The following is an 11,203-nucleotide window of genomic DNA, read 5'->3' as shown; positions in this document are numbered from 1 at the left end:
CATCTACAGCCTGCACTCCACCGAGCGGAGCTGCCTGCTGCGGGAGCTGCACCGCTTCGAGTCCATCGCCATCGCCCAAGGTGAGCGGCGGCTCCCTCAGACCGCGGCCCCAGGGCCGGCTCCCGCCGCCTCCCTCCTCCCCGCGCCGAGGGCGGGGAGGGCCGGGCCGGTGCGGGGACCGAGCCCCCGAAGTTTGGCGTTTGGCTGCGGCGGGTCCTCCCGCCCTCGCCCAAGCGACTCCTTCGGGCGGCCGAGCGAGTAGGAAACTCCAGCAGGACAGGGCATCCAGAGGCGTGCGCCAGCGCGTTTCAGCGTAGTCGGGTATAAATGAGACACACAACCTGAAATTTAGTTTCTAGAAGCGTCTGCAGCACCTTCCAAACTTAAAACGACCCACTTGCCAAATCCTCGGTGTGTTTGTCATCTTACGAGGAGTTTTGGGGAGGCGCGGGAGCCGTTTTTCGGAATGCGTTTCTCTCATAAAACCCTCTTGACACTCGTGCAGCAGTAAATTGATTTCAGACCTCTTAAGAGACGCCGGGCTGCTCTTACTCTGGGAGCTCATTCATGAATTACACTTCCCCGCACAGAGACCTGCCTGCTTGCTGGCATTGCTTCTTGGAACTGTTGGTTCTTATGCGGGAAGGTGTGTGTGTGCTGGGGAGGCTTATAGATGTATCTTTGAACATAGCGCTATGCAATGCCAGCTAAAATAGTTCACGGTGATTTTTTTGTGTGTGTGTGTGTGATCCAGCTGTTCTTGCCAGCTCGACACTTTTCCTTAAATCAAAGCCTGACAAAACCAAATCTTAATTCAATCTTGATACTTCTGGTTCTGATGCTTAGCTGTAATTTACAGACCCTGTAGCAATGAAGATGATAGCAGGTACTTAAGAGATCAGCGTGCATTTGATCTAGGCCTCTTTGTGACTTTGATAGTAGCGTGCCCTTGGAAAGGACATTTCTGTGCCTTGTGGCTCCTCTGTGTGTCTGTAAGAAATCTTATGGTGGGCAGAGAACAGGTCCAGGGGTCAGCTATGAGAGTGCTGTGTTCAGGAAGAGACCGGACCTTTTCAGGTACCTCTTCCGTTTTGTTTATAGAACACTTGCACTAATGTTTCTACTCAAAGCAAGAGTAGTTCAGTCAAATGGTTCATTTTAGAAGCAGCGCTGCTGTTTTGCAGAGCGTGAATCGGTTGTTTGTTTCCCAACATAGTGGGAAGTGTGCTTTCAGCTGTAAGTTGACACTAACTTTTGAGTACTAACAACTAATACTTTTCCTAAATAAATCCTTCCAACCTTCTGAAGGGTTCTTGCCATGAGGTTTTTGTGTGAGTTTTGATCTTGGCAGTTACTGTTCAGGTGAAACTGGGCTGCTCACAGTGCTTCTGAGTACTTGGAGGATCATGTGCTGGATATATCAAAATGAGTAAAATGCATTTCAGTATAATGGCTCAAGGTTTATACAGAGATAATTCAACAGATGGCCCTATTTAATGTCTTGTTGCTCAGTTTCTGTTAGAAATAGACTTTGATATTATAGCTATAAAATACTGTGACTTTCTGATGATTCAGGATTTAGAAGACAGAGTAACAAAAGCATTAGTTTGAGTTCAGAGACTTTACTGCATGGGATCTTATTAGCAAGCTGCAAATTTATTCCACTAGTGGAAATTGCAACTCACTTGTGCCTGAAACTCTGAGCATTAATCTCACTGGAGAGATCACTCCAACAAAACCTTAGCTGTGAGCTTCATAGCCTTGCAGGTGAGGGCTCCACAAAGTGTTGCAATGCCCTCAGACCTCAGTCCTTGGGGTCGGATTCTTCATCTGTCCATCTAGTAGTTTGATAAGACTTTTTTAAAATAATCACCTTTTCCTTTAGCTAGCTCCTTTCATTTTTAATTTTTTTTTTTTTTTACTGCAGCATAACGGCTGTCAGCTTTTAACTCTAAGAAATTATATTTCCACATGTGTTGTGGGGAAAGAAAAATCATAATCAAGAGGGCTTCTAGTAAGTCTGTTGAATAAGAATTAGAGGAAAAAAAAAAAGGTAAAACTGCAGTGTGTACCTTGAGTACATTCCCTGATATTCTAGAGAACTAAAATCGTGTGAACAAGAGTGGAAATGTGGCACATAAGTCATTCAACACTGATAAAATAGGTGCTTTGCTTCTGTTAGGTGCCCCTACCATAGCACTGGATCCTCCCTGGGGTCTGTGTGCGCCAGCTGCTCAGGGCTGAGGAAGGAAACAGTAATGCCAGAAGTCCCTGGGTGGGATGGATTGCCCATAGCTATTTTCTGTAGGGTGTTAATAGCAACAGAATTCAGACTTTACATGAAGAAAGGCAGTGAATGTAGAGCCAGGCTCTTGAGGAGTTGTTGGATATGTATCATCACTCTCAACACCGAGGAGTGCCAGAAGACAAAGTGAACAGAACGGCTGCACTGGAAAGAAAATGATATGATTTCTAGGCCAGATGTCGATATTCTGTACTTCACATGCTTTATTATAGTTATAACGGTTTTATTTTGTATGTTTGCTCTTTCCCGCTGTTGAAGTGGTGACTGTGTAGGAGTGATCTAACTAGGTACACGGGTTGTGATTGTGAGTAGCAGATGGGGGGTGAGAGGTGTTTGTGACCTGCTTTCCAAGTATTTTTTCCAATCTACTAGTTTCACTTTTGATTTTTACAACTGATGATCTCAATCAAGACAAAGTCATTTTGGAGACGTTGGGTTTCTTCTCAATCTCATCATTTGGTGGCAGCATGCTGTAGCTCCCAGTAGCTGATTCTTTAGATGAGGTCACTAATTCTGATTTCTAGTGAAAGTGATCCAAATGCAGCTGTCAAATTCACTTGTCTACCTGCTGAGTAAATTCTGTGTCCTGTTTGAGTCTGGAAAATCAAGTCTCTCTTCAATCATAAAATGCCTATGCCGTTTTGCCACTGTGCTTAATCTTGCTTTGTGCCTGTGATCTTTTCATACTTCTATATGGAAAGGGAGGTCTTAGTCCATACCCTTCTTAACACAGTCCTTATTGGGTTAAGTTTTGACCTTCTTCCTTCACTACCTCTTCTGTGCCCTAACAGACCCCTTATCAGCTAGGGGAAGCTGTCAGCAATATGGGGAGACCTGGGCACATCAAGAACCAAATGGGGCCTGTTCCTCAGCCCATTCCCAGGCCTACCACCAGAAGGATGCAGTTCCATCAACTAATTGCCCTAGCGCGAAATATGACAGGACACACTATCTGTGGCCTCCGCTAATGGCAGAGGCTACAGGGAAACCCATCCTTTGCTGCGGCTGCTACGCTGAAGGACGGTCCTCAGGTAGGTGAGTCGTAGCTGTTGACCTGTAAGTTAGGTGAGTCTCTGAAGCGTTTTTGAAACTTAATACCTCTGTTTGTGCTGTAGTCACAAAAGCTGTAGGTGGGGAGAGGTTTGTGAATGTGTTCCTGACATCATTTTGTCACCTGTCTTACCTGGATATTTATGTCTGGACTCTTAGAGCTTCCAGATGCTGAGTGCTGGCAGTTGGTTTAAACAGTTGAGCTAATTAATAAACTCAGAGATTCTTCTGTTTCTTTTAGTGCATCAGTCAGAAGACAGCTTTATCTGTGAGTTTGTGATAAAGGATGGCTGTGAAGCTGGGAGCCTGAGCTGAAAGTAATAGATGGGTTTTGCATAGGAGAAGCTGGGGGGAAGTCTATGAAACTGGATCTTGATGGATTATTCTCGAAGATATTTTGAGAACTGTCCTGATTTAGACTATGATCTGTATATTATTATCTTAAAATTTAGTCAAAACATCACTAAATTGCTCTTTTTAAAGACAGCTGCAAGACCTTCTCACCTGGATTTAGTTGTACTTCATTTAAGTATTTTTTTTCCTCTCCTTTCCAATCTTGGAAATGTGAGTAAGGTCTCACATTTTCCCAGTAAGAGGTCTAAAACAAGGTTTTTAAGCTTCTACTTGTGTTTCTTGTAAGCATGTCAGCCACACCAGATGCAGATGATGCATGTGGACTTGAATACAAATATTTTGTATTTTTCTTTCTTGTAGTTACAGCACCACTGAAGTAGCAAGTAGGCCAATGCATTTTAAATGTAGTAGTTCTGCTTTCCTGTTTGTGGAAATGGTACCCCATAATCAAGGCTTAGTTTTGTTGGCAACAGATAGTCAAATCCTTCTTCCTGTTGCTCCTTTCTTGCATGGGGGAGATGAAAGTGTAAAAATCTTACTAGCAACATGGAGAATGATTCTCTGATCTTCTATAGCAATTTTCCATTATAGAAGAGCGGTATTAGAAAAGAGATGTAACTTCTTTAAGGGACTAATATTCAGGTTTTCTACCTTTAGTTTCCAGCATATGATAAGAAATGATTCATGGAAGCGCTTCAGAGCAGTGTGGCAAGAATGGTAACAAGGTGGAAAAATACTTAAGGGCTTTACTTGCTTAGATAAGAAATAATAAACTTAGCATGTCTACTGAATCTTTATTTCTTCTAAGGGTGCTGTTGTTCTTATCTGTGCTGGGTTAAAATATTCTTGAGCCCAGATGTAACAGTTTTCCATTAATAATACTAACATGATGGCTATCTAGGGTCTCTTAAGAAATCTCAGGTCTTGATAGTGACAGAATCCATTGTTTTCTCATCTTTGTGTACATATATATATAAAATATATGTACAATATATATCTTTGTATATAATATATAAAATATATATATATTTAAAATATATGATGTATGTACATTGAACACAATTCCTTGGAAGCACTAACTTGCATTTTATATTTTAAATGGAAGGCTTTTGTGGTGTGATCACTAAATAAAAGGCCTTCTGGAGTGTAGTTGCTTGTTTCTCTGCCTGTTGAGGTTGTGTATTAACTGGAAAACATTCAAAAATCCAGTTGCAATGCAGTTTTGACAGCTAGTTTTGTTGGCTTAGTTTATAGGTCTTGGAGAATGCAGTCTCTAGCTAGACTCTTGTTTGAAAGCACTGGTATGTCATACCATACATAGTTTAATACATAATCTGACCAAACTGGTGCATTCTGATAGAAAAATGTTTATAATTTCAAGTTACTGCATCTTGTCTTTGTTTAAAAAAAAAAAAAAAAGTGCAGGTAAAGGGCACTTGCTTGTATGTGTTCAGTAGGGCTGACAGCTGGGGCAAGCTTTTAGCCATTGTTGGGTGAAGACTTACTTTGGTGTCAGAAGAAACATCTCTGGTTTATGATCTGGTGTTAAATTTATGAGCAATCCTGTTTACTGGAGTACCTTAGGGAGCCTAGGTGCCTCTACTGCCACAGCTTTAAAAAGAAAATTTAATTCAGAAGACTCCAAATGTTATCAAAACCAAATGGGTTTTACTGAGGTTTTTAGACACTCCAAATGTAATCTATGAAAAAGATTCCCTTTGCTGCATGAGTCAGACACTTCTTGCTAATATGAACAAACCGGTTCATCTGCCTTGGTGGTTTAGAACGGCTCAGATTTTAGTACCTTTTTTTGTTAGAACTTAATCTGTGTTAACACAACAAAGCATAATTTGATCCTTCTGGAAGCACTTGTCTTGTTTGAAGAGTGATTTCACGCTGCAAGTGTGAGGTTTCTTGGAAGGACTGCCCAGCCCACTGAGCTGGGAGAAGAGGGAATGGTCTTGCTGGTGTGCTTTGGCGGGTGTGATGGCACCTGGGGGGGGGGGCTCTCTATCCCTCTCTACAGACCCAACGTATGCAGGTTAACTCTGAGCTGTGTGTGGAGAAAGATCATCTATCTCTCCCTTGCTGTGACCTAGGTCAAGAAATTGTTTTTTAACTCCAATGTTTGGTTGCTATTCTAGGAAAAGGTCTTCTGACAGGCTGCTGGCAAGCATCTCATTTGGAAGTTTGAAGTGTCCTGTCCAGCTGGTAAAATGGCAAACTCTTGCCTGCCTGCCTGCATTCAGTCCCTTTGTGTTCTTAAACCATCACAGCACAGCGTACACCAGGACTACTGCTAATGTCACTGCTGAGTCAAAAATGCTCAGTGCTGAAAGGAGTATTGTATTTCAGATGGAAACATGTGCTGCTTCTCTTTGTGCTACTTCTCTTTTTGCTTCTGAAACTTTTAAAAACCTTCCCTCTTCCATGAATCGTGGAGTCCTCTCATGAAGGCAAGAGTGCAGAAGGAGGAGTGCTACACAGACTCTACTGACTGATTTTTTTTTTTAACAGCTACAGATAGAACTGTTCTATATTCAAATGATGGTCATCTGTTTAATGCAAAGTATTTTATTAAACAGGGTAAAGTAAAATTTATAAAATACTTCTCACCCTAAATGTCAGTTAATGCTAATATTAAATCCTAGCCATTTATTTGAAATTGATGCCTTTCTGCCGGGGGGGAGAGGGGGGAAGCGAGGCATGTGAGTTAAATCTTTTTCTAGTTGCTCTGACACTATCTTTCTAAACCTTAGTGAAGAGAGGGAGAAATCATAAGCTGTATTCAGCCTTTAGCTGTCATGTGCTTCTATATGTGGAATACTCGATGCATAAACCTGCTGTGGCTTTCCCAGGCCTTGATGCTGAAGAGCAGGGCTCTGCCTTCTGCCCTCTTCAGGGAGCTGAGATGGAGCCTGGCTGGGGGAAGCTGGTTTCTCACTCTGCTCACAATGGTTACGTACAAAACTCCAAAGCAAAAAATGAACAAAACCTCACCTCCAAAATACACTCTTGGGCAGTAGAAAATATCTATTTCCATTGTTCATTCTAGCACTTACTGTGTTTCATTAGTCAGTCAGACATTGCATGTCTTTATTGCAGTGCTCCTTCATGTTTAAGCTTTATTTCAACTGGATGCATATGATTTATTCAGACTTCCTTTTTTAAGTAACAATAAAACTGCAAATTTATGTAGCTTGGGGAATGTGAATTTTTCATTGTGTTGTCATCTGAATACACACATAGTATTTTATGGAAATGTTAACTATATAGAAAAATTTTCATAAAGTTTTAACTTTGAATAGATTTGGTAATTCTCTTTTTCTGCTTTAAACTCCATTTGTAAGGGTTATTCTGCTCATGCTAATATAGATAGTACTTTGGGACAGGGCCATGTGTATGTTAAGTATTAGAAGGGGCTGAGATTTAATGTTGTAAACAAGAACGTTAGTGCTTGGTCACACATGGTAAAACTATCCTGAAACTGTTCTCTGAAAATGTCAAATGTCACCGTAACTGTCTGCCTTTCAACCACATTCAGCAAGGTGTTGTTTTCTGAAATTCATGTTGGTTTTGCTGTTGTGGTTTGGTTTTCTTCTATATTCTGAAGTTTTACTTGTTTGGGTAATTTAAAGAGGGTTCTAATCTGAGTTCTCTGCTTAAAAGCAGAAACTTTGCTGTATGTTTTTGCAGAGGAGAGACTGCAAACATTCAGGTAGAATCTGTGTAAGAGCTAGAGAAGTCCAATCATCTTAGGACTTATAAAGTCTCTTTCCTTGCTGGCGGATACTCCTGTATGAATTGGAAGACTTTTAAATAATGACTTATTGCTCTCTTGCTTTTGAAAACACGTAGCATCCAGATATCCCAAACCACTGGTACGACTTGAGAAGTCAGCGAAGGAGGTAGTATCACCAGAGACGACCAGTACTGTTGGTACAGTAAAAAAAACCCCAAACCCAAGCAAAAAAGTGTGTTTGCTATGATGTGGCATCACATAAGACCAGGCTGCTGGTTTGACAGACTTTCTGCTTGCTTGTTTTGATGCAGTTGGCATGTATTGCTACAAGAAATAAATGTAGACAGTTTTTGTTTATTTATATTAATATAAAGCCCTCAGTCTCAAGAATTTCGGTGATTCCCATAGTACTTCAGGGACTTAATGTGTCTGAAGAAGTATTTCAAGTCCAGGCCTTGTGGAAACTCCTGAGCTATACCACAGTTTGTAGATAATATTTGGCCAGAGATTTTAGACTGTGAAACAACTTCACTTACTTGAAGTTGTCTTCTACCTTATGCCTTTTCATAGGAAAATGCTGTACATTAAATTACATGGTCAAAACATAATGCAGAAATATTACAATTAAAAAAAGAGATATCTTTAGTTAGCTGCCTTTGCCCTTCCCCACAATTAATGTTTTAGAAAGGTAAAATAGAAGGTTGCTCTAATTAAAATTTGTTTTCCATCTTTTGCATGTGTTTAAGCATGTGATGTGTACAAAATAGTTGTAATGCATGAACACCTTTTAAATCACAAATTAAAAAAAAAAATCTAAACCTTGAGCCGTTGTTCTTCAACTGTATCTGTCTTATGTAAAATAATACATTTTACAGTTATCAGGAGACAGATTTTCCTTTTAGCTGGTACAAGGGGGTGCTTCTGATTTAAGTATTTTCAGGAAAGATCACTTGAAATGCAACTTTTACTTACAATGCAACTTAAACCTTTCAGAGTGATACATTTGAAACACTTAAATCTCCCTGTAATAGGCATTCATGCAGTGGGTCTTGTTTATTCTGTGAACACAGAGATACTGTTTCACTGTATAACTGAAATTAAAAGAAAATGAAATCTACCAGTTTCTCTAAAAGAAATTATTTGAAGCTTACTCACACAACTGAAAACTCTTAGCTTTAGTCAGCCTTACTTATTTAATCAATCCAAATATGGAATGGTTGATGTCTCCAGGAGAAAATCTTTCCTAAAAAGAAAGTAGTAAATGGAAAAATGAGATAAGTGTATCATGCAGATACAGAGTACTTAAGGAAGCTGTCTTGGATCTCTCTGGTATTCTTTATTTTCTTTCCAAGCAGTGAGTTATCTGGGGAAAGCTGGACTTGAGTGTATGAGCTGTCTTGTGTCCTCCCTCCTCCTTTCTTTCTCCTTAAATTAGCACAGTGTTATTTCAGAAATCTGAAAGCATATGTTTTTGTTTCTTTTGTGTTGCTGCATGTGGGAATTTCCTTTACACTGAAAAAGCCCCTTGGAATTTTGGGGATGTGACTAACCCATGCCTGAAACAAAACCCTTGCTTCCTCAGAAACAGAGGGACATGGGGAGCGTTTTATGGCAGAGCCCACAAAACACCATATTTAACACAGCAGAGTGCATAATTCATTCAAAACTACAGGATATAAAAACATAGCTGTTTTTTCCAGTGTTCATTTACTTTGGATTCTTAGATATTTTAATGTTAATTATTAATAAAGTGTCCTCTGTAGCAGCCATTGTACATTCTGATACTTGTGATATCTTTTTTTGCTGCATCATTTGCTAGTTTCCATTTGTATGTGATGGGCTCATGTTCATCGCATTTTGGATATTCTTTGAGGTTTTTTAAATTTAATTATGATGAACTGAGATGATTTAGCTTTTGGCAAATTCTAGCAGGCTTACAAGTTTCTCTCTAGATAATAAAAAGAGCAAATAGGAACATAATTAGGACTGCAATATTACGTGTTTAGAGATGGGGCATATTCTGTATCAACCCTCCTGTTGCCTTAAAGCAGACATAAGGAGCAGGTGTCTTGTTTTATTTTCTCCTACTGCTTGTACCCAGAGATAAAACCTTTCTTCAACATGCTTGCTACATTTACTTCATAGCTTTTAGAATGTCAAATAGGAGAACAGGCATTTACAGAATTAAAACTTGCCTTACTCTTTAGCAGTGATCCTGGTGAAAGGCTCCCCCATGACCTGGGGCAAGAATGAAGCCTTGAAAAATCTTTTTCATTTTAAAAAGAATTGAAAAGTTGGAGAGAGCAAGATTTCTACAGTGAGGCCAACTTGAAATGAGAGGAGCCAGAGGCATGGGACTCAGCAGTGGCCCAGGCTTTGGTTCACAAAGCTCACTTCTCGGAGATAGTCTGGGACCTGTTGGCTGAACATCAGCACTTCTTTCAAAACTTTCTTGGGAGTCTTCAGGCAGGGTTAGGAGATGACATGGTATGTGATTCTTGTCCATGCCATGGACAGGGGTCTCTGCTTTGGCGTGTGTTGATGGATTTAAAGTTGTATTGTCACAAAGCTTGGGTAATTTCTTCAGGTCCAAATGCATCTAACAGGTACCTGCTCCATTTTTCTTTTAGACTTCATCAATTTATGGTTACTATACTATTAAAATAACTTTTTTTTGTTCATGGCTTTCAATTATTTTCTCTTGATAGCTTTTGACTCTAGGCAGTGATTCATCTCTTACTGCTGGCCAGTTTGCTTTAATTCATAGAATCACAGGATGGTTTCATTAGAAGGGACCTTAAAGATCATTTAGTTCCAACCCCCCTTCCGTGGGCAGGGACACTTTACATTAGACCAGATTGCTCAAAGCCCTGTCCAACTTGGCCTTAAACTTTTCCAGGGAGGGGGCATTCACAATTCTTTTGGGCAACCTGTGCCAGTGCCTCACCACTCTCACAGTAAAGAATTCCTTCCTTCTCTCTAATCAGAACCTGCCCTCTTTAAAATGACTACCATTTGTCCTGTCCCTACACTCCCTGATAAAGAGTCCCTCCCCAGCTTTCCTGTAGCCCCCTTTAAGTGGTGGAAGCCTGCTATAAGGTCTCCCTGGAGCCTCTTCTCCAGGCTGAACACCCCCAACTCTCTGTCTGTCCTCGTAAGGGAGGTGCTCCAGCCCCCTCATCTTCTGGGCTTTCCTTTGGATCCACTTGGGCAGGTCCACGTCCTTCTTCTGTTGGGAGCCCCCGTGCTGAACACAGCACTGCGGGTGGGTTCTCATGAGAGGAGAATAGAGGGAAATCACCTCCCTCAACCTGCTGGCCACACTTCATCTTATACTGAGTGTGAATCATCAGCCTCCCATTAGGATATTATTCCATTTTCATAGCAATCTGAATGGGTAGGAATTATGTTTTATTGGCTTTATTGGGTTTCATGGAAGACTGGAGAAAAACGTGTATGGAACAACACCAGTTTCTTTAGCCAGCTGCTCTTTTGAATACCATCAGTTTGTATTTTCAGATCGCAAATAGCTTTTCAATCCAGCTGTTTCTTTGCTTCATTAAGTCCTGACAACAGGCTGATTTTTACAAAGCACAACTAAAGATGGTGTGTTATAAATGTAAAATTACCAGTTTTGTTCAAGATTCAGAGATGTAAGAATTGCCAGCTGGATCCAATACCATCTTGCCTAATAAAGATTTTTGCTATAGAGAAAATGGGAGAGCAGCTTGAAAGTCCTGCCCCGTTCCCCC

At 40.6% G+C, this 11,203-nt stretch overlaps 1 protein-coding gene across 1 annotated transcript in view; it reads left to right on the top strand.

The window, feature by feature from the left end:
* TMEM65 (transmembrane protein 65) overlaps positions 1-11,203 on the top strand; it is a 46,558-nt gene that overhangs the window by 12,068 nt on the left and 23,287 nt on the right. Inside the window, exons 2-3 of the mRNA XM_026841521.1 lie at positions 4-80; positions 3,097-3,336. Of these exons, the coding sequence (XP_026697322.1) occupies positions 4-80; positions 3,097-3,336 (317 nt within the window). The remainder of the gene's footprint in view (positions 1-3; positions 81-3,096; positions 3,337-11,203) is intronic.

This window comes from Athene cunicularia (assembly GCF_003259725.1).
Source record: "Athene cunicularia isolate RWA chromosome 2 unlocalized genomic scaffold, athCun1 chr2_part1, whole genome shotgun sequence".
Taxonomy (NCBI): Eukaryota; Metazoa; Chordata; class Aves; order Strigiformes; family Strigidae; genus Athene; species Athene cunicularia.
Note: the sequence above shows the minus strand (reverse complement) of the source record. Positions and strands in the feature narration are given on the sequence as shown.